The sequence below is a fragment of the Marmota marmota genome, unplaced genomic scaffold (genome assembly GCF_001458135.2).
Source record: "Marmota marmota marmota unplaced genomic scaffold, marMar, whole genome shotgun sequence".
NCBI lineage: Eukaryota > Metazoa > Chordata > Mammalia > Rodentia > Sciuridae > Marmota > Marmota marmota.
In genome coordinates this window covers 3,488,735-3,512,153 of record NW_026000243.1, presented here as the reverse complement: position 1 = coordinate 3,512,153, position 23,419 = coordinate 3,488,735, and the positions used below count along the sequence as shown (strand labels likewise).

Here is a 23,419-nt window from a genome sequence, read left to right as displayed (position 1 = left end):
CAAGCTGTGCTGAGAGAGAGGCAGCAAGGACACCTACAGCCTGCCCCCAACCCCGCCCCAAGACCAGAGCCCCCTGAGGACCACCTGATGCCCAGCTCCCCTGTCCCTTTCCCTGGGCCAGTCTGCACCTGTCTCTTCCAACACCACCTGTCGCCACTGCTGCCCCATGTCCTCCCACTGGCTACTCACTAGCACCCACTGCCACTAGCACCCACCAACTCAGCACTTCTGCATAGGTGCACATGTGGCCCCATAAGATGCTCCTGACTGAGCGCACCCTCCTTTTAAGCCTTCTTAGTCACGCCTGTTAGCCCGGCCACCTCCTCTTGCTCCTGGTTCCTGCCAACCTGGGTTAGAAAGAACTGCACAGGAGGAGCCCTCAGACTCAGATTCCAAACTCTCCACCCCTCCACCTCTCCTCTCAAGCCCGGCAGCCTTCCCCTCCTTACCATGGTGTTAGAAAAGTCCAGTGGGGAGGCCTAGGGTTGTGGCTCAGTGGTAGAGTGCTCGCCTAGCATGCACGAGGCACTGGGTTCCATCCTCAGCGTCACATAAATGTAAAATAAAGATATTGTGTCCATCTAAAACTTAAAGAATAAATATTAAAAAAAAAAAAAAGAAAATAGAAAAGTCCAGGGGGCTCCTTGGTAAAGGGCTCCCTCGGCCTGCCCAGGCCACAGCAGCCTGAGCATGCAGGGGATGCACACAGGGTGAGGCAGTCACCTCGGGGTTCTGACATGGCTTCATCTCAGAGTCCCTGGGTCCCCCATTTGGCAGGACCCCTCCCTTGTAGGAACAGGACCCCTCCTTGCAGGGAGCATGACATTTTTCTGCAGACACTGAACCCACCAAATGTGGAAGAGTTCAAGGGTGTTCCCATCCAGGCCCCTCCACCACCCTGCACAGGACACACTCACGCAGCCTCTCTCGACAAATGGAAGCCAACGCAACACTGGCCAGATCAGGAACCAAGCTGGCCCTCCATGGCCCAGGGGATACCCCCAACTCTGCCAAGGCTAGCAGCCCTCTAGCAGCTACGTGGGCCTGTTGCCCACCCCTCCCCTCCCACCAACAAAGCTTGGCTCACAGCTGCCCTCCTGCCTCGACATCTGTGCTTGTCCACCCCAAATGCCAGCCTTGAGAGCCACCTGAAAACACCTGAGAACCAAACCGTGGTCTGCCTGCAAACAGGAGCAGCTGTTGCCTGAGTGAAACATCGGCTCCTCAAAGAGCCATTGATACTAATTGAAAGTCCACCTCGCCTTCCCCTCCCGGGTCAAAAGGGAGTCATCTCTTGTCCTGGGTCACGCCTCCCACCCACACCCACTCTCCCGTGGAAGTCAGCAGCCCTGGCCTGGTGTTCAAGATGGAGGTCAGCCTTCTGAGAAGAAGAAGAGCATTCCTGATGAAAAGGGGCCGTTTCCACTGAGCACTTATTGTGAGCCAGGCCCTGAGCCAAATGGCCCAGATGTGCACTCTTTCTTAATCTCCAGAGTGACTTTCTGAGATGGGTGGTATTGTCCCCATTATGGATAGGAAAACTGAGGCTTGTCAAATTAGTGGACATTCCAGGTTTCAACCCCAGATCATTCTGGAATCCCTGGCCCCACTCATTACCATGACACTACCACCTCCCTCCCAAAAGGCTGCCCAGTCCACAGGGTGAAGGGATAGAAGGATTCTTTGGGCTGATGTGGTTGTGAGGGACAGGGTGATCAGAGCACCCAGAGGCCCACATTCACACTCTCGGGTGAAGCTTCCCTGGCTAGGTGGTCAGCTCTTACCCACCCAGAGAATCATGCCCATAGGACATTATGCCTAGGGAAGTCAGTCCACATCCTCCTTTAGCACTGGCCTAGGGCTTAAGGCGGTTCTGTGAGTTCCTGGAGGTCCAGGACTGCATAGTAAAGTGTTTAAGATCCAAATAAGGACCTTAGGACACGGCTCTGAAACAAGACTTCTGGGGCCGATGTCCTTTCTAAGAACAAATTGTGTGAATTTGCCATTCTGCCAGAATGTGGGCCCCAGACAACCTCATCTTCACATGGGTCTAATACAGTACCCACATCAGAGGACTCGAGAGAATTCAATAAAATAATCATGAAAAGCTCTTATTATGTGCTTGACCTTCAATAAAAGTTAGCTATTATAAATTTTATAACAATGAAAATATGACTTATACTATTTCCTGACTTATGATGGGATTGTGTCTCAATAAACCCTTCATAAGTTAAAAATATCACGAGTTGAAAATGCATGTAATAGACCTAACACACCAACAATCACACCCTGCAACGCGGTAAGCTGCAGAGGGTGGTCCCTCCCTCAACCCACACTCGTGTGAGTGACAGGAGGCTGCTGCTGGCTGCTCTGCCTACCATCGCAAGAGACAACAGTACCCTGTATTGCTCGCCTAGGAAAAGATCAAATCCAAAATTTGCTGTGTACTTTCACTTCCACACCCTCATGAAGTTATAACTTGTGAACTGTCTGTATATAATTATAGAATATGTATATTATTTATAGAATTATGTTTTATGATCATTATATAAGTAGTAGTTATTTGTACAATAATAAGTAACATCCATTACACATCCTTTCTTTTATCCCTCCTGGTGGTGACCAGTACTATAATTCACCCTCAACCCCAGCTCAGTCTTAGTGACCCACAGCTGGGAGGCAGACCACATAAGAACCAGGAAAACATCTTCACTCCGGAGATCCTCCACCTCCCTTAGATGGTCTGGGAGGCTGCCTGGTTGGTGGGGTGAATACTAGCTTGAGAATCAAATTCCAAGTTTCGGGTCATTAATTCAGTATCCAGTGGATATGGATATGGGATAGTGGATGGTTTGGGATAGTGGATATGGACTCTTGGGTTTGAGTTACACCCAGGTTACTCATGTGACCTTGGGCAGGTCCTTCATTTCCATGAGCCTCATGTGTCAATCAGTTTTCCATCACTATGACAACTAGCTGAGATAATCAATTTACAAAAAGAAAAGTTTTATAAAAAGAAGATATTTTGGCACACAAATTCATTTTTTTAAATTTATTTTGGCACACAATTTGGGGAGGTTCCAGGGCATGATCCAGCAGATCCAGTACTTTTAGGCTGCTGGAGGGGTGCTGGATGGCAATGGCAGAGAGCATATGGTAGAGCAAAGCCGCTCACCCCCTAGCTGTGAAACCAAGACATAGGAAGAGATCAGGGTCCCACATTCCTTTCAAGGATGCACCATCAATGACCTAAAGACCTTATCCCAGTCCTACCTCTTAAAATTCCCACTACCACCCAACACCTGGGCCTTTAACACCTAGGCTTTTGGGAGACACTTAAGGTCCAAACTCCAGAGCTCAGTTCATCTGTAAAATGTGGGTGACAATGGCCACCACACTTTGCAGGAGCAGTGTGTGCATGCAAACCCTGGACCTGGCCACCAGTGGGTCACACATAAATAACTCAGTGGTTTTTTGTTTTTGTTTTTGTTTTGTTGTAAGCCCTGACTCCTCGAGACTCTGGCCCTTCCCCTTTATCTTTCACTTTTCTCATTCTGTGTGGTGTGCTCAGCACAATATCTGCTTGGTCAGTAGTTGATAATGCAAAACCAATTTTCCTTCAGTGATGACCGATCTCCGTGACAAACTAGGGTCGGTAAGCCACAAGCACACAGGCATGTTCAACAAATAGGCATGCCATGTTCTCACGTGGAGCCAGGCTTTGGGGACAAAGGTGGAAAAGATAGCTGTGACCTCTGCCCTCAAGTGAAAAACACTGTTCCTTCATTTTGTTTCTTCAGCATCATATATTAGGTGCTCAACAAATGTCTGGAGAAATTGAAGGAGATGAAGGGGAGGGGAAAGGGGGAAGTGGGAAGGAAGGGAGAAAAGAGACAGCGATCCCTCTGGGTAACAGCAGTTTCCTGGGAACAGAACAGGGCCTTGGATGATGGGCAGGGCTGCTTAGGAAGGGTCAGGTGAGGAGGAGGTACATCCCAGGATGATGGAACAGAAAGGACATGAGCAGGTCACATAAGTGAACAACAGCACAGGGTGCCGTGGACCACACAGAGGGAAGGGGAGTCAGTCTGTGGAGAATCATGTGACCCAGGACAGGAGGTGACATGTTGTCCCACAGACAGTGCACAGCCATGAGAGGTGGCAGAAAGAGAGAGTTGACTTAAGAAGGAAGATCCAGGGTGACACGTGCAATAGGGGGCGGGGGTGAGGAAGCCTCTGGGTGTGTCGAAAGAATCCAGGTGGTGGCAATGAGGGCACGGGCCTTGGGTTGTAGCAGAGGAAATGGAGACGAAAGGATGAGCCCGAGAGAACTGCGGAGGACATCTGGGCCAGACTCTGAAATGGTGACAGATGGAAAATGGTGACGGAAGGCTGGTGATGCAGCTCAGGGGCAGAGAACTGACTAGCGCGCAAGGCCCCGGTCCCTTCCCCAGATCACGGAATTAAAAAGAGAGAGGCAGGACAATGGAGGTGGCACTGACTGCCAGGCTTCTCATCATTGTCATCGGGCAGAATGGGACCCTGAGGGGGCAACCTGGGGTGGAGGTGCTGGGCGTGTTGAGGCTACACCGAGGGCAGGAGCTCCGTGGCTCAGCGCCTGCTCCGCGCTCACTCACTCGGATGGCCCAGGTCCCATGACAAGGCTCCAGGCCCATCACCTATTTCTCGCAAGCGGACAGGGCTCCTGCCTCGCAGCGCATGTCAGTCAAGGTGCGCAAAATACACATGTGCTGGAGGAGTGGCCGTCCACTCAAGATCATCTCCAGGAGGTTAGAGAAAATGATTCCAGGCCCATCACATTTCACTGCATTGGAGTAGAAGATCCTATGGGAAAAAGAAAGCAGGGAGCAAGGGACAGGGAAAGAGCATTCTTTGGGCAATGACCCACATCCATGGCTTGAGACTATGCTCCCAGGAGCCCTCGGCAAGGAAGACCTCAAGATCTGTCGCACAGGTGAAAAGAGTGGGCCCATCCCTCCACTCCTCTCCTCCACAGCACCCCAACTCTCATCTACTCCACATAATCAATAGCAATATAAGATTCATAAGGGGCTGTGGGTGTGGCTCATGGCAGGGTGCTTGCCTAGCCTGGGCACGGCCCTGGTTTGGTCGCAATACTGTAAAAGCAACCCCCCAAAATCTGAAAAAGCATCTTGGGTTCCAGAGAAAACAAAAGTATTTTTAGTGGCTTAACCTACTGCACAAAAATTAAAATTGGACTGAAAAGGAAGACTATCAATTAGAGTACTCATCACTAACCCCCCTAAGATAATAAATAACTTTACGTGTCCCCTCGGTGGTTTCTGAGATGATCCTGTGTCTCCATCTCCCCCAGGAACATTCTTTCCATAGAAAATTCCAACAGGTCCAAAGAGACAAAGTGTGAACACTGAAGCCTTCAGGGGACTTTGGGGCTCGGTGCCCTAGAGCCCTCTCAGACCCTCTGGTGAGCCATTCAGGACCCTCTCTACTCTGCGCAACCCTCGGGGAGTTCTTCAGAAGCATCTTGTGCCTGCCCCCAAATCCTAGTCCTGAGGCACCATCCAGGGGACTTTGACCATGCAGAGTCCACCACCCGCCCCTACCCCCACCACGTCCATTGAGTAGAAGGCATTGAAGACAGCCCTGTGCTGTGCTCCAGAGCCCGGTCTCCATGGTGACAGTCCAGGACTTACCCCTGACCTGGGGATGCCTCCTGCACCCCCAGCTCCCCAGATGTCCTCACCCAACACCTCCTGCTCCCTCCAAACAGAAGCAGGCTGGAGGGGCGGAGGGCGAATGGGACAATTATCCGTATCTAATAAGGGACATTTGGGAGGACTCAGGCACCACTTCATTTAGGGAATTCTCATTACAGCCCCTTCAGCTCCAGGCTGACAACCTGATAATTCTCTCTGATAGCACAATGTTTGGTGGCTACCTCGGCTGCCTTGACATTGTCCTTCTTCCAGGAAAGATTTTGAGATAAAAGAATGAGCTGTGAAATCACCATTACAGCAGGGAGAAAAGGGCCTGGGGGAAGGTGTTCTCCCCCCTCGCCTGCCCCTCCTCCTGCTCCTCCTCTCCCCCCTTCTTCCCCTCCCTCCTCCTCCATCTTCCCTCCCTCCTCCCTCTCCTGCCCCTCACTCCCCTCCTCAGCTCCTTCTCCAATCTCCCCCTCCTCTTCCCCTTTCTCCTCTCTCATCTCTTCCCTCCTTTTCTGTTTTGGTGCCAAAAACAGTCTAATTACAACAGAAAACTTGAAGAGACAGAGAGAGAAATCCACCACACAGCTGATTAAAATGTCCTATGAAATCTAATTTGTAAAGCTCAAATCAGAATAAGAAGTGTTACTCCCACAATTCAAGGCCAATTTGATTTTTAATGAGACTCCTCAGAGACGTGCCAGGATCTCATCAGGCTGTGAACCCCACTACCTGCCTGCCTGCCACACGCTCTCTGGTGTGTAGCTGCACCTCTGCTCTGGGGCAGGGGCCTCCACCACACCCTCTGCTGCCACCACCAGCCTCCCTGAGGCAACCTGCTGCTGAGAGCTGAGCCCTATGTGTGGTCTGGGCCTGGGGCTATGCCCTTCCAAGAGCAGCAGCTAGTGTCCAAGACCCCTGTGGTGCCAGGTGGGAGAGGAGAGGCTGCACTGGCTTCGGTTCCTCTTGGTCATTTGTATCTGCAGGGTAGCGGGTAGAGGAAAAGTGAGGGCTCAGAACTCAGAAGGACCCTAGCCCAACCACCATTCATTAGCTGTGTGACCTTGGGCAGACTGCCATGCCTCTCTGATCCCAGTTTCTTTGTCATAAATTGGGGATATTTCTGCCCTGAAATCTGTTAAATGAACCACAGGAGAAGGGGGTGTGTAAAGCATAGATCACACTGTGTGCCCGATGTTCAGTGACTCGGTTTCATGTTGTGGTCAACTGTAACTGCCCAGGGAACACAGACCATGTAAACTCCCTTCTTTAACCTCTCAGTCTAGGACCAGGCTTAGGGAGCTGCACCGGCCTAGCTCAGTAGAAAAGAACGAGATCTATAGGGTCGGAAGACTTGCATTCACAACCTTCACCCTGCCACTAGATGATCCCTAGGCACTCCAGTTAACCCCAAAGCCCTCCTCTGCCCACTTCCTGCAGAGTGGGATGGGTGTTGCTCAGATGATTGTGGCAGGCAGGGCAGGGACCAGTGTTGACGAGTGATCCAGCAGCACAGCCTCTGTTACTTCTCACCTCCCTCTCTAGCTGCCTCATCTGGAAAATGGGCCTAAAAATAGTGCCTACTGTTTTTAGGTCGTTGTAAGGATGAAAATATCAGTGAGCTAATATCTGAAAACCTCGGAACAGAGCCTGCATCCTGTACGTGTGGCCGTGTGTCTGTGTAGTAAAATATGAACTGAGAGCTGTGTTGGCTTTGGCCACCTTGTTTTGAGGTGTGGATGGGAGACGCCAGCTCCTCTGGTGATTCTCCCTCAGCGGGAGGAAGGCTGGGCAGGTCCCTACAGCACAGGAAGGGGCAAGAGAACGTGGTGCGCCCTGGTCACCAGCTCCCTCCAGTGCACCTTTGCTCACATCGCACCGACACCTGCCTCTCTGGTTCACGAACAAGAGTAAGAGAATCAGAACCACAATCTGATTTATTGGACCCTTGGGTTGAACTAAAACCACATGATTCGCCAAGTCAGTGGGGACAGGTAGGAATTCAAACAAGGAAAAGGGGGAGTGGCCAGCCCCAAGCAAGTGAGAGTGGGTGGCCTCTTGGGGAGCTGGAGAGTGGCAGACCCCCAATGCCAGGGATGGGCATTGATGAGCAGAGGGGCTTGAGTTTGGAGCCAGTCCCTGAAAGAAGGGGATAAAGCTAAGGGTAGGAAGGGAGGAACCTGCGGAGGCCTGGTCTCCGGGGCCAGCCTCAGCTCTGCTTCCAGTGCTGTAGGGGAGCCCTCCAGATGCTGCCCATACCTGACCACAGTGCTTGTCTCCTTCCTAGGCCAAGTCTACTCCTTCAGCCAGCAACCCCAAGACCAAGTGGTGGTATCCGGACAGCCAGTGACGCTGCTGTGCGCCATCCCAGAATACGATGGCTTCGTTCTGTGGATCAAAGACGGCTTGGCTCTGGGTGTAGGCAGAGACCTCTCAAGTGAGTACCTTCAGACTCCCAGGCAGGCCCAGCCGGGCCACTGCCCCACCCACCGTCCACTCCCCTAGGGAACGCTCATCTTCCATCACAGGCATGGCGGGTCAAACCTCCCACGGCCACTGTAGCTCCTGGGCAGAGCCAGGCTAGGCAAGGCCGGAGTCTAGGCTCCCTAGGAGTTCCAGGGTCTCTGGTTGCCAGTGATGAACCACCCTCCATCCTCAGGCTCCTCCTGAGCCTAGCCCACTGTTGCCCTGGAGAATCTATTCCCAAGTCAAGCACATGAAGTCTGATTTCCAGAAATTAAGGGCTCTAGTTTCTTGGCCCAAGATCTATTCCCCATTTTTCAAAGCATAACCTGGCTTCCCACCCAATTAAGGAAGCCAAGTGAACTAAAAAGTCATAAAGAAACCTAAGTTGCTCTTAGAGATCATCTTATGATGGGGACAGAAAACAGGAAGGTTTTTGTTGTTGTTTTGGTACTGGGCATTTAACTCGGGGTGCTCTACCACTGAGCCACACCTCCAGCCCTTTTTATGTTTGATTTTGAGACAGGGTCAAGTTGCCCAGGCTGGCCTTAAATTTGTTAAATTTGTTATCTCAGCCTCCTAAGTCACTGGGATTAAGAATACGCACCACCACACCCAACTTAGACAGGAAGGTTTTACAATGAATGCCAAACCTTGTTCGGCCCTGCAGGCTGGTGCCCCCACGCTGAGCTCCAGGGTTCCTCTAGCTGCTGGCCCATGAACTCCCCGATTGGTGTCTATGCTGTGTCATTTGCTGACTATTGTGAGTGGCTACCTGTAAACCTATCCAAACCCCTTTCCAACCCACCTCTCCCCAGCAGAGAAAGAATGGAGTCATCCTCCCGCTCACTCCCTCGTTAGCCATTGTTATTCAGTCCCAGGGTGGATAGACACATGGTTACTTGCTGAGCTTGACATAAACAGTAAAATTCACAAAGACAGATCTGGGTGTCATTCCCCTGTGATTTGGGAATGGCTGAGGGTGGGCGATGAGTGAAAAATATGTATTCAACTGAGAAGTAGCTTTTGCCTTGTTCATGGTATACAGCTGCAGGAAAATAAAAATCGAAGTGCACTCAGGAACCTGATGGCTGGGAAATTAATATTTTAAAATGTGAGTTATGTCTTGCCAAAAATGTATATTGAAACATTATAGCAATGGTCAATAGCAGTCACAGGGTTTGAATGCTGCAGCCCAGCTGAGCATGGATAAAATACACAATAATATCTCCAAAATATACTGTGCTGCCATAAAGTTTAAGTAGTATGGGAACCAGCCAATTTCAGAGACTCTGAATTCCCTTACCCTAGAGAAACTGGGAGAATGATACGACCTTCCCAAACAAGAACTGCTCATGTTCTGGGAGGCTCTGAGCTTGGCCCACAGAGGCCGTCTGGGCTGCTGGTCAGTGGTTTTTCAGCCTTTGGTCAGGGGCATGGGTTTTGCTAGGTCAGTGGCCAAGAAAAGGTCCCAGTGACCAGGGATGCTTCATAGAATGGTCCTCACAGCATGATGATTGCCCCTCTATGATCCAGTTCCACAAATGGCTTTCTGGGGTCAGGCTCCAGGCCTGCTTGGTGCTGAAGGACAATGGGTCTGAGGAACTGGGGTCGGCTTCCTCTCCAACTTGTCTCCAGTTATAGGAAGAAGCTGGACCCTCTTCCTACATAGCCCAAGATCAAGCTCCTGATAAGTACCTGTTCTGTATTTGATCACTTGTCCCCAGAACTGCAACCTGGTAATAATGATCGATACTTACCCATCTCAATAAACACTCCTAGCCTTCCTGATGAGGAAAGGAGCATGGCAGAACCCACTCCCTTTCAGCAAGCACTTGAAGAACACTTAACACCTTGAAAGTTTTCCTGGAGGGAAACTGAGGCCCAGGGTTGGGCTCTACCTGCTGGGGGTCTGCCCACTTCCACTTGAACCATGTTGCCCCACTTCGTGTACCAGGCATGAGACCCTCACTGAAGACCTCAGTGTCTTTCTGGTCATCAGGGCTGGAAACACCAGTCAAAGAAAATGACTTATAAATATACTTCCTCATATGGATAGAACATTTTTCTTCTAAGAAATTCAAGTACTTCTCAGATATAATCTCAAAATCTACAGTTGTCCACAGGGACAAAAGGATTTTCCCCTTTATTTAATAGATAAACAGAGTCACAGTAGAGAGAGAAATCGTGTCATTTATATAACCAGCTCCAATGCACAGGACCCTGTCTGCTAGCCCCAAAGGTGGAGGCTTCACTCTAACTCACTGTGGTCTTTTATTTAAATTAACCTTTAATACGCCAGGCACTTGACACTATTCTGCTTCATCTTTGCTGTGACGTCCTCGCATTGTCTTCATTTCACTGATAAATAAGGAAACAAAATCACAAATAAGTTAAAGAAACTCACCCAAGCCCGGCACAGTGGTAGAGGCCTATAATCCCAGCAGCATGGGAGGCTGAGACAGGAGGATCACAAGTTCAAGGCCAGCCTCAGCAATTTAGCAAGGCCCCTAGCAACTTAGCAAGACCATCTCAAAATAAAAAACAAAAAGGGCTGGGAATGTGGCTCAGTGGTTAAGCACCCCTGGGTTCAATCCCCAATGCCCGCCCCCCCCCAAAAAAAAAAAGGAAGAAGGAAGCTTGCCCAAGACAACAGTGAAGCCGGCATTGAAATCCAGGAAGTTTGACTTTAGAACCCAGACTCTAAATAATTCTGCCTCCTTTAGGAGTAGACAGAGAGTAACGATGCTATGGAAGGAGCTAGAACATCCTCAGAATCTACACTTCTGAGTCTGTTTTCCTAAGATGCTGCCAGTCCTTGGGATAGCATCGCAGCTCACCACCTAATTAGGCAAATACAAACAAACCCATCACTGATGTTTTCAGCAGCTCATGAGAGTGAAATCCTGCTGGTGATAGCTTACAAGACAACAAAAACACCAGCTCCAGCCAAGACGCCGGCAGGGGACCAGGGACTAATCACAGGACAGTGCGATCCAGAGGCTGGGCTGCAGGGGCTGGGGGCGGTGAGCCAGCTGCACTGAGGGCAGGCAGCTGCGAGAGGATCTGACTGGATAGCTTCCAGCCCGGCCCCACTCGAAGCCCCCTGCCCAGGCCCCAGGGGCTGAGCCAGCTGCCCTTACCTGGGCTCCTTTGCCAGTCAAGGGCAGGTGAGTGGGCAGGAGGAGAGAGGGTGCCCTCGGGGGTGCAGCTGATTGCCTCCTGAGCATCTCTGGCCAGGACTGCACAGCTGTGGAGAGCAGAGCCCCTTAGTAGCATGATGGTGGCTATAAAGGGCCCCCCAGAGCATGCTCCCAGGCCTGGTAGAGAGTCACAGATACTCACCCCACTGACCAGCAATGGGCATTGGTGGCCCAGGGAGCCCTGCCCCACCTCCGGACTATCCTTAGCTTATGGAAGGGGATGGGTCTTAGAGCTCACCTAGTCCAGTCTTTCATCCAGTGTAGACTTCGCCCCAGCAGCATCCTGGAGAGGTGAGCATCCAACCGTGGCTTGACTATAGCCGGGGAAGGGGACTCACTGCCCTTCTTGGCAGCCTGGACTGAATCCTTGTTAGTCTCCTCAGATATCTTGACGTGCTGTCTGTGGGTGTCACTGCTGTCCTGAAGAGCTAAAGAACACATCTGACCCACACCATGGGACTTGGGAATATTTGAAAAAGTGTTTGCATATCTCTCTGTGTCCATTCTCTTTCTCTCTCCCCCTGTCTCTCTAGCCCTTGTCTCTTCTTTAAAAGGCCAAATGTGTCCAATCCTGAGATGTTCTGAGAATGCCTCATCCTGGGAAAGGTGTTTCAGAAAGAGCAGCCATGTGGGCGGTTGGAGGGTGGGTGGAGGCAGAGAAGAACCAGGAGGGGGTGCAGGTGTCTGTGTGAAGCCCAAGGTACACAGGTTTTCTGGGGAAGGTAGAGTTCGGGTGAGGGGATGCCTGGAAGATGGATCCTGCTGGGACAGACTAAGGAGATCCAGGAGAGAGAGAAATGGCCCGGCCTGGCCAGCTATTACTAAGTTAGCATTTATATTCAGCCCTACACAGCAGCAGGAAAGCTGATCAATGATTTATCATCCTCAAACTTTTATTTATCTATTATTCATTGCCAGTGGTAGAAGGGGCCCCAAATTCCTAAGTGTCCTGAGCGCCTCAAGTGCTTAATCAGGCCCTTGGGCTCTGGAGGTGGGTAGTAGGAAAGACTGGAAAAAGGCCTCTTAGGGTTCAAAGTGCCCTGAGGTTCCCAGGTCCCAGTAGATTTCTGTTCCTGTCCATCCTGGAACAAAAGTTTTCCCCAAAATTCACCTTTGATCCTTTTCCAAATATTTCTCTCTCTTTTGTTTTTCCTCCCTTCACTCTCTCACTCCGTCTTTTCTCTGTGAGTCTGGCTTGCTTCTTTCTCTCTTGCACCCCCGCCCCATCGTGTCTCCTTATCAAAACACTTGTCTTCTTAGTAGACCACAGTGCTGAGCATTTCACTTTCTAGAGCAATAACCCAGCTGTATCTGACCGCACTTAGCGTTTCCATTTCTTCTCTATCCTTTCCTCATAGTGGCTTTGCTCCAATTAAACATAAAACCCACAACATCTTTGCACGCACGCATGTGCACACACATACACACGCACATGCATACCCTGCCCCGACACCCTGGGAAACTCTGATTTTTTTTTTGCTCCTTACAGGAGATTGGGGCCCCTGAGCAATAACCAACATTCCTCCACCCCCACCCAACTCCCCTGAGCTAAAAGAAAAGTCTTCTCTTTTTCCTGAGGGTCTAATAATTTTAGCCTGTGACATAAACTGACAATAGACAGATTAACAGGGGGAGTAGACAAGCTTATTAATGTACCGAAACATGGGCGCCATCCTCAAAGTAGGAGACTCAAAGAAAAGGCCAGATAGTTGAAGCTGAAATAACATTTTGAGCTCCTGAAAGAAACAGGTTCTTGAAGCTGCTGGGGGGAGGGGGCGATGAAAGTTCTGGAAGGGAGAAGGGAGGGAAATGCAGGGAGCAAAGGTGGTCTTACCCTGCAGATAAAGCCTGTCAGTCCCAGTCACCACAAGGCCATCTCTTTCTGGGCCAGGGGTCAGCTCCACAATCCCTTCTCCCTGTGAAAAGATCTTTCCTCAGCAGATAGTGGAGATCAGATGGAAGAGCTTCTACCTGCTTCCGCTGCCCACTAAGTGCCTTTCTGTTTGTAAGTGGACAGCTTTTCAGAGTCGTTCTCTCTGGAGCCTGTATCACCTCCAAATAGCCATCAGGAAACAGGCTAAAGAAGTCTACTTGGGTGGGATGCTTTGATCTCCCTCATCTGCCCACTGTCTCCACAGGTTACCCCCAGTACCTGGTGGTGGGGAACCACCTGTCAGGGGAACACCACCTGAAGATCCTGCGGGCAGAACTGCAAGATGATGCTGTGTACGAATGCCAGGCCATCCAGGCTGCCATCCGGTCCCGCCCCGCACGCCTCACCGTCCTGGGTAAGAGCCACCCACGTGAGGGGGCAAGGATTCTCTGGCCACCACCAGGCTCAGCTCCAGGAGGGGCCTTCTGGGCAGGTGGGGGACCCCCCGCTGCATCATCACAGGGCCCCAGCTGCCCCCATGGTGTCTGTGACCCCCCTCCCCTGTCCCTCCACCACAGGGGACAAGTAAAGGCTCCTGCCTTAAAATGTCAGAAGGCCAATGTCAACTAACTCTGCTGTGTTTGACCACACCTTAGGAGCTAAGGAAGGCTCCTGGGTGCTCTGTACGTGTGAACAAGACCAGGCCATAGAGCAGGCAGTGCACAATCTCAGTCCCTTCTTTCTGAGTTGTCCTCTGCCGGGGTGCCAACAAAGCCCTACCTGCCCACCTCGACTGTGGAATTAGTCTTAATCTTGATTCCCCCATAAATTCGGTGTTCATAGGGATGGCCAGTGACCCCTGTTCTTTCCCCACACCACACAGTTCCCCAAGAATCTTGGTTCTCAGGTTATTCCTAGAAAAATTTGTTTAAGGCCCTTATTCCAAATCATACCTCTCCCCCTTGATCTTTCTTCACATGTCTCTGGGACAGCTCTCCTAAAGAAGTCTCTATTCCTTCGTTCTGGTAGACTTGCATGAAGACAGGGATGGGCTCACTTGTTAACCCCTTAAACCACTTCTGATTGAGAGTCCAGTCCCCAGGAGTCTCCCTTCTCTGGTCAGATGTTCTGAGAATCAGTGCTACAGGAAAACAGGTTTTGCTCCTAAATAATAACAGCTCACATTTGCAGAGCAGTGCACAGTAACTCTCAAAGCCCTTGACACACATCACCTCTTCCATTCCTGAGCCACTCATAAGGTCAGGGATTGTTACCCCAGGTAAGAAACTGAGGCTCAGAGAAGCAGAGGGCCTGGCCCAGGTTCTGCTGGCCAGGGCTCCTTGCACCACCTCCCTGGCTCCTTGTGGTTGAGTCTTTGCCAGGCACATGGGGGATGGAGCATGGATGGGCAGAAGAGGGAAGCCCCAGTCTGCCCCAGTCTGCCCCAGCCACCTCTTGGCAGCTGCCACGGAGCAGTGACGACAGGGTCAGCAGCTGGGGTGCAGCCTCGACGTCTGGAAGATAAGGTGCACGGCTGCTCAGAGATGAAATATTTAAGAGCATGTCAGGTTATCTTCAAATCTACACGGCCAAACACACTGGAGCAGATGATTCCAAGCACGGCAGCAGACAGGCCCCGGGGGATCACTTACAACCAGGAGCTGGGCTTATTGGATGGGGAGAGGGAGTTGAGGCCAGCCTCCCAACTTCCTCCAACCTCTTTCTGGCCTGTGAAGAAAGGATGTGAAACAAACTGTTCTGCAGGGTAAATAGGCTGGATAGTGGACCAGGAGGAGGGGACTGAGGGGGGCAGCCAGGGATGCTAAAGAGCATCCCCAGACTTAGTGCCTAATGGTCATTCGGATTTGAGGGCTGCTAAATACCAAAATGGATTGGCTAAGTGATGCTGTAGGATCTCTATCTTCATAGATGATCCAGGCTCCATCCTGCAAAGAACCTGCCTCCGCTCTCTTGTCTTGGAGGGCAGGGTGGGAGGGGGGTGGGTGCCACAAAGAGCAAAACCTAAGTAAGCATTGTTCACTCCTCCAATTTCATGCAAGACCTAAATTAGATGGAGACATACCTAGTCCTTGAGGCATATTAGCCTCACCAGCCAACCCTGGTCATTCATGCTTCCTATCCTATACCATCTCAGTAAACCAATAAAGACCAATATTCTAAATCTAAATTATTCCTGTGTTTTACAGATAAGGAAATGGAGAGACTCAGAGAGGCACTCACAGGAGGTCACAGAGCTTAATTAACATCTAAAATCAACTCCATGCTTTCCAACTTCTAAACAATGCTCTTCGCCCAGTCTCCTCATTTCAAATGCCAGCAGACTGTCATCTGTCCGGCTGGTTAGGAGCCAGACTTCTCAGAGCAGGGCCTTGGGATCCAATCTAGATACCTGATTTTGTCTTGAATCACATCTAAAAGGCATTTGCTCCCCATTTTCCAGTGGCCTGACCTGACATTGTTTTCTGGGCACAGAGCTGGGTTTGTGCGGGGGAGGTGTCTATTCAAGTCTGGAAATCAGCCAAAGGGAGGGTAGTCATAAAGGGCCCCAGCAGGGTCCCCTCAGTACAATTTCTGAGAGTCACAAAGGGAACCCAGACAGGCATCTTGTCCATCAGCCTTTCATGCAGTCTCTGTAAAAACCATTCATCCAACGCAAATTAAGCCCTGGGTAAGAAAAAGCTACCTTGAGCTCTGCCTGGAGTCCTTCCTTATTCCTTAGAGTCTCCCCATGCCCCCACCCCTCAGCTGTTCCTCTAGGTCCCCCCTTCCCTGCCCTAGTTGGTCGTAGAGGTCCCCCAGCCACCAGGCTCTGCCTGGCTGTTTCTCCAGGTGGAGGGCTTCACCTGCTGCCCTGAAGGGAGGCCCCACAAGCAGAAACTGACTCAGTTTGCTGGCAAGGGAGCCCTGATCTGGGAAGGGTGGGTGGACACTCCCACGGAAGGGAGAATGGTGTTGGTGCCCCCTGGCCCAGCTGCCTTCCTTCCACCCAAGACCCCATCTGCTTTGCTGTGACATCTTAGCCTGGGAAAATGTCCCAGCCCATTCCCCGAGGGGGGCTACCTTCCCTGTGTTCCAGGAATGAGAGAGCTTCCTAATTTAGTCTGTATTTGCCTGAGATAGATTTTTAATTAAATAAAGTAAGAGCCTGATTAGAACCTGCAGAAGACGTGAGAGCAGAATCAGATGGTATTCCTGCAAAATTGCAAAGCAAACACTTTGGCTGGAACAGAGAGAAGCCCCCAGGAGTCTTCCATCAAAGCACCAAGTGAGGAGGGCAAGTACGAGAGATTATATGGCCAGCAGATGTGCATTGTTAAAATATGCATCTGCCCACAGCAGTGCGCTGGAAGAAGCCAGAGGGCCAGTTCGCAGAGCCTCTGGGCTCCAGGGAAGGGATGGGGGACTGGGCCCGGCAGGCAAGCCTAGAGTCACAGACACATTAATTAGCATTGTGTTTCCAGCTCTCAGATGCAATCAGGCAAGGAGCAACTTTGAGCTGAACATTTGCTACCCCGAGAGGCAGAGGGAGGGAACTAGAAAATGAGGGGAAAACATGGGGGAAGGAATTGAGTTTGCTAAACTGAGAAAAGTTTAGACTGGGGAGCCACAGTCCAGGTCACTGGTCAGGCTCCATTCCCTCTGTGATACACCCAGCTGCCAGGGACCAAGCCTTTACTCAGTCTATATAAAAACAGTCTTCATTCTGCATGCAGAACAACTCAGGAATCTTGGTATCATAAAGAGACTCTGATTTAGAGGCAATGATCTTGATCCTACTCTTGGCCAGCTATGTGATTCTGGTGCCATTATTCAACCTCTCTGGTCTCTTTCTTCACCTGTAAAATAAGAGATGATGATTGAAAAAAAAAAAAAAAGTCTAAGAACTGTCCAGCTCCCAAAAAGGCTATACTTCCAGAGTCAGGAGTCCAACATGCTACACCAACTATTTTAGGAAAATGGGCCATCCCCCACTGGAAACAAGATTCCTATGGTGCCTGAGGCCTAGAAAGTAACTGATTATGATGGTTTAGACAGCATCACACCTTAAGGCTAGAAGATGGATCTCTCAGAGTCCCATCCAGCCCTGGGATTCTGGGCGTGGCTAGGTACCTTAACTGCCAGGCTTCCCTCTGTATCCATCTTCCACGTTTACCCAACCTCCTGTGCAGAGGCTCAGCTTAGGTAGATATCACAGGGGCCCATGCACATGTGCAGAGCTGTGGTATAGGAAGAGGAGCCCCGGGCTGGGAAGTAGAATACCGTTTGCAGCTGACTGTGTGACTTTGTACATTGTCCTTGGGGCCAGAGCTGAGCCTGGCGTGTTCTTTATAACCAGCACTTACTACAGAGCAGGTATTCAATATTTGTTTGGTTTAATTTTTAAGTGAATATGAATGAATGACTGAATGAAATTTCTGGTACTTCATCTATAAATGAGGAAAATAAAAATATCACCCTCACAGAGTCATTATGAACTTCAAATACACATGCTCTATAAACAATAAAATGCCATCTACACTTAAGCTGTACCCACACTCACACACATCCACACTTTTCCCAAGTGCAGGAACCCCAGGGTTCCTGTTACAGGTCAGAACTATAAGGACGGCTTTGCACTTGCTCTTTCAAACTGCTTGAAGATGGGAAATAAAAATTAGGGGATCCAGGGTAAGGAGAAAATGGGTACTAGGAATTTGAGCCACAAATATTTACTGAGCACCTATTATGCACCCAGCCCTGATCTAGGACTCATTAGTAAATGAAAACCAAGACTACTCTTGCCCTAGTAGAGCTTGCATTCTAGGACGGAGTGAGACAATCAATAAAATAATAATCAGATTAAACAAGGAAATCGCTATAGAGAAGAAAGAGTGCAGCAGGGTGAGGGGATTGGAAGTGGGGGTGTCGGATGTCTGATAAATTATTTTTTTTTAAGAGTGGGGGAGAGAGAGAGAGAGAGAGAGAGAGAGAGAGAGAATTTTTTAATATTTATTTTTTAGTTCTCGGCTGACACAACATCTTTGTTTGTATGTGGTGCTGAGGATCGAACCCGGGCCGCACGCATACCAGGCGAGCGCGCCGCCGCTGGAGCCACATCCCCAGCCCCTGATAAATTATTTTTTAAAGGGCATTTTTCCCAATCTTTCTCCCGACTTCCCTCTTCTTCTTGGACTGTTCCAATATTAACTCTGCTGTCTTGTGACTCCTGGTAGGAATAAAGCTTTCAAATCAACATGAATTATTAAAGTTGGAAACCAAGTCGATTCAAATGAAGAGGGTGTCTTTTACAAGAATGCCAAGCCCAGGAGACAGAGGGGCCGAGATGAGGTCTAGTATGTTCTGTGTCCTTGACTTGCTCTCCTGGGCCCTCAGCATGGGCAGCATCTCCCAGTTCCCGATGCCCAAATCCTCTGGGCAGATGAGTCCAAAGAGGAGCCAAGAATAACGCAGGCACTTCCAGCCGAGAATAACGCAGGCACTTCAATGCAGAGTTGAAACAGAGCCTGAGAACGTGGGCTTCTAATCAGTCTTTCCAGAAACTGTTTCCGAGAAACCCACCCACAGGCATCTCTACATAAAAAGGCAAGTCAGTAGGGAATAGTGGGAGCAGTTTTTTGGGGTGAAAAAGTGTCTCTGAAGAACAAAGCCTGCCATGGCACATGGGGCCCTCCCAGCCTGCCATCTGCCCTCTCTCCAGCCCCAGCTCTACCACCCACTCACTCAGATCACAACCAGCTTGTAGCTCCCTTCACTGACCACGCCTCCGGTTAGATGCTCTTCCCACCTTTTTTGGCTAACTTGCATCTACCTGTCAGGAGTCACTTTAGACATCTCCTCCAGGAAGCCCTCCCTGAAGTCCACACAGCCTGACTGTCCCCCCTTGATCACAGCACTCAACCCGTTCTCTTGAGAATAACTGTGTTCATGTCTGTTTCTCCCGCTGGGTCTGTTGGGGGCGTCTGGCATCCTTCATGCCCAGCACAGCCTGTGAACACAAATTTGTTGATCAGCAAATTTCTGTCATTTAATTGAAGCAAAAAGGGCTTAGGGGGAAATCATGAGTGATTTACACTGAATCTCGCCATAAAGAACAGTGCCTGGAAGATAGTCAGCCCAAAGACTCGTGAGTGTTGGGTTGGGTTGGGTTGGGGTGGGGTGGGTTGTCTTGTGTTTAGGGAGATCTTTCTGCCACTGTGACAAAATAGCTGAGATAAACCAACTTATAATGGGTTTTCAGCCCATTGTCCTTTGGCCCTATTTCTTTTGGGCCTGTGGCAAAGCAAACCATCATGGCAGGAGCACATGGTGGAGCAAAGTTGCTCAACTACTGTGGCCAAAAAGCAGAAAGAGAGGGGAAGAGGAAGGCCCTGGGGTCCCAATACCTCCTTCAAGCGCATCTCTCCATTGATCCAGCTTCTACTCAGTAGCCCCACCTCCTAAGAGTTTCACTCCCTCCCAACAGCCCCACAGGCTGGTGACCAAGCCTTTAACACATGGGTCTCTGAGGAACATTTCTGATCCAAACTACAGCAGAGAGGCAATACAGCTTGATGGTTTGGAGCCCAGCTCCAGGAGCCAGATTGCCTGTGCTTGGAACCTAGCTCTGTCATTTTACTAGTGGTGCCAACTTGGTCAAGTTACTTAACTCCTCTGTGCCTATTTCCTTGTGTGTAAAATGGGAGATAAGATCCTAACTGCATTCATAGGGTTACTGAAAAGATTTAATGAAACAACATAATGCAAAGCACGGCTCAGAATAGTGCCTGATGTCCAGCAAGACAAATAAGCCCATGGCTGTTATTGTTTTATTAACTATTCTTATTATGGTGCAATGTCAAGAGACACCATCGAGGGAGCCCTCCTTCCAGGGCATCAGACTCCATGTCCTACAGCAGCTTTCCCAAGCAGCCAGCAAGGCAGAAAGACCTGGTTCCTGCAGGCCCCTCCCAGGTGCATGCCTGGGAAGACAAGCAGAATTGATTTCCTTATCTTCTTATTAAGCGTGTTTTGCCTGGGCCCCGGCCTGGTCTTAGGTGCTCTATCTCATTTGTGCTGTGTGCTGTTTCCTGCCACATTCATTACCCTGCAATCACCCCCAAACAGGGGCAGCAAACAAGGCAAAGATGGGAGAGAAGTGCAAGAAAACATCCTTATCTCCTGAAGGTCCATATGGAAGCCAGTCTGAGCTATTGTGCACCCCATTCCCACACACCCCACCCTACCACCAGCTCCTTCCCTCTCCCTCCTGGCTTCTCTGCCCTTCTTGATGGCCCTGGCCAACCCCAGAGTCCCCTCCCCTCTTCTCCCTCCCTTTAGCCACTGCACACCTCATTTCCCTCTGAGTTTAACTCTTCAATTACCTGCCCTGGCCAGTAACAAGGGGAACATAGCATAGAACCGAGGAGCTGCCTCAACTGGACTAATAAAGTCTCCCTTCTAAATTAGAATTCCCTTGTGAGAGGGCTGATGATCTCTGAGGTCAACACAGAGGATTCCAGGCCATGTGCCACCCTGAGTGGCTGCCCACAGCAGCTGGTGGTGAGGGTCAGGGACAATTGAGGGCCTCCCTGGGGCTCTCTGTAGATGTTGGGTTGTGGCGAGCTGACCTCCAGAGCTTGGCTTCCTGGACCCTCCCTCCTACTGCACTATAAGATCACCCCCGTGACCATGTCCCTATCCCACTGGTTTGCATGTGGCCCCAGAAAGGAAGGGCCTCTCTGCCTTCTTCTCCCTACCTTTCTCACCATTCTTCAGCTCATTCATTCCTCTCTGGAATGTGAGTCCCCTCCCTAGCTGGGGACATCCATCAGGCTGAGAAATGAGGCGGGGAGCCCAGATGCTAAACTACTCCCAAGGCTCCACAGCCATCAGGGATGAAAGTGAACCTGGGACTTCCTTTTCCTGCCTACATGTGGGTGGCAGTCACAGGCAGGTTACTGCACAAGAAGAGGAGACCAGATGCCAGGGATACATGTCCCCTACTTCTAGCCCACCCAGCATCGCCAAGGGTGATTGAAATAGACTAGGCTGATTATCTCATCAGGCCTTCCAGAGTGGACTTGAAGTCCAACACTGTTGTCCCAGGGTCACTCACCATTCAAAGCTGAAAGCAGCATCCAAAAAGACCACCCCGAGAAGCAGCTCCTCCAGATCCTTTGGCTTTCAACACCAGGACGAGGCAGGGGGGTTCTTAGGAGTCTACTCAGGGTCTGAAGCACACAGGTGCTCAGCTTCCTGCTGCCTTCCCAAGTGGTTCTAGTTCTGCCCATCTCTGAGTGTCCCCCATCCCCATCACCAGATGACTTAGGCTCTCCAGGGCAGTGCCGTGCAGTCCTGAAGTGTGACACCACCATACCCAAGCATTAGCAATTCTCCAGATCCAAGCCGGACAGAGGGCCCTCATCTGGGAGCTGGGAGGTGTGCTTTGCTGTCCCATCCTACCACTGTCCAGCTGTGAGCCATAGGATAATGATGCTTAACCTCTTAAGCCATCTTTCTCCCTGGTAAAATCGGAACCCGGAAAGATGAAGTGGAAATCCACTCCGCAGTTTGACAATGATTCTCCCACAATTGCTCACAGTTTGGGGGTCCAGCATGAGGTGCGTTGTTCCCTGAGCCCCTCTTCTTTTGCCCCTGAGAGCAAGGATAATATGTCCTTCAGCTGCTTTAACCAAGCATGACCCTGGGAGATGCTGAGCAGGCTCAGCTACTCAAAAAAGAAGAGCGTGAGCTCAGACCACGGAGATTTGCAAAAAGCAGGACCTTGATCCTCTGGTGTCTGTCTTTGGCATAAAAGCAGAAGCTCCAGTGTTGCCTGCGAAATCCAACCCCCTTTTCTGCAACCTTTAGAGAGCAGCTCCTTGAGGAAGCCCTCTCTACCCTTCGTGAGCCTGGCTCCAATACCCCTGCAAGCCTCAAAAAGCACAGACAAAGGCCTACCTCTGTCCTGGTCCCCTACAGGGGTTCTCACTCAGGAAGTCCAGCTGGCCACTGTCCATTTACAAAGTTTGACTATGCATCATTCACGGCCATACCCACACAGACACTTTAGCTTCAGGGAAAATGTGTATACACACACACACACACACACACACACACACTGCAAGCATGGCTAAATTATCAGTATCCTCGTGGCAGAAAGACACAAGAATGCTCAGTCAAGGGAATCAGTCACTGTTGGGAAATAGGCAAGTTCTTGGTGACTTGACAAAAGTATCGACTCTCACCCTGTCAAGCCCAGGAAAGAATGGGGTAGTTGGAGCATGGTATATCATCGGCATGAGCCCCGCTTCTCTATCGATTTCCCCTAATGACAAATGAAATGCAAGAGAAAAGAGTCACTGCAGATGAGAGGGAGGACAGGTCCACCAGGCCACCCATGACTGAACCCTCAGGACTGTCTGAAGCCAGCCCCAGGGTAGACCCAGGGAGGTTGGAGCTGGACAGGGAGCCCTCAGGATTAAAAATAGCTCACTACTTCCCCACTCTGACCTCAGCCCGAGCCTGGGACGAAGCTTTCATGGCAAATTATGGATTTAAAACTGGCAATGAATCTCCATTACAGCATGAAATGAGAAAGGAAAATGCCACTAAATGGAAGCCTTCCCCCCAGCAGCCAGTGGGGTAAGGGAGGGCGTAGTTTTCAGAGAGAGTTTGGAGACAAAGTCATACAACCCACATTACGCTGGAAGAAGGCAAGATCAAGGAGAGAAGGGACCAAGGACAATGGGCAGGGCTCAGGTCTAAGGGACACTCCTCTGCCACAGATAGAGCAGAACGCTACAGAGGCAGAGGATGTGGTAGCCACTAGCCAGGAGCCAGGACCTGGCTGTGGTCAGTTTTCTGAGACGCGCTGCATTTCAGAACTGAGAGTGTGACTCCTGTGCTGTGACGGCACCTGCCGTAGGTCTCCCTGGAGGAAGTGGGAACCATGACCCACTACCTTTCCAATCATCCCAGGGGCCAGTGGAGCTTCTGAAACTGTCTTCCTTGTCATTCCATACCAGGGTGACATCCCTGCAGGCTCTAGAGATAAGGGACACAATTAAGAATTCTCTATTAAGTTCCAACACATACACACTTACATGTGTGCCACTCACATACACTTTCCCAACACTGCACATCTTCAGTGAGCCCAGTTGGCCCTCATGTGT

General features: G+C 50.4%; 1 protein-coding gene and 1 long non-coding RNA gene across 8 annotated transcripts in view; one reads left to right on the top strand and one right to left on the bottom strand.

The window, feature by feature from the left end:
• The window catches only part of Kirrel3 (kirre like nephrin family adhesion molecule 3), a 557,396-nt gene that overhangs the window by 454,500 nt on the left and 79,477 nt on the right, over positions 1-23,419 (top strand). For all 6 annotated transcript variants that reach the window (XM_048796103.1, XM_048796102.1, XM_048796106.1 and 3 more), the window contains exons 4-5: positions 7,993-8,142; positions 13,510-13,659. In XM_048796103.1, coding sequence (XP_048652060.1) covers positions 7,993-8,142; positions 13,510-13,659 — 300 coding nt within the window. The remainder of the gene's footprint in view (positions 1-7,992; positions 8,143-13,509; positions 13,660-23,419) is intronic.
• On the bottom strand, positions 8,728-15,986 carry LOC125614024. 2 transcript variants are annotated; one of them, XR_007344660.1, is made up of 4 exons: positions 14,198-15,986; positions 11,610-13,287; positions 11,312-11,418; positions 8,728-10,529 (listed from the first exon to the last, which is right to left on the bottom strand). It is a non-coding gene; the product is annotated as an uncharacterized LOC125614024 (long non-coding RNA). The 2 variants fall into 2 exon arrangements; XR_007344659.1 differs by lacking the exon at positions 11,312-11,418 and having other exon boundaries at positions 8,729-10,529.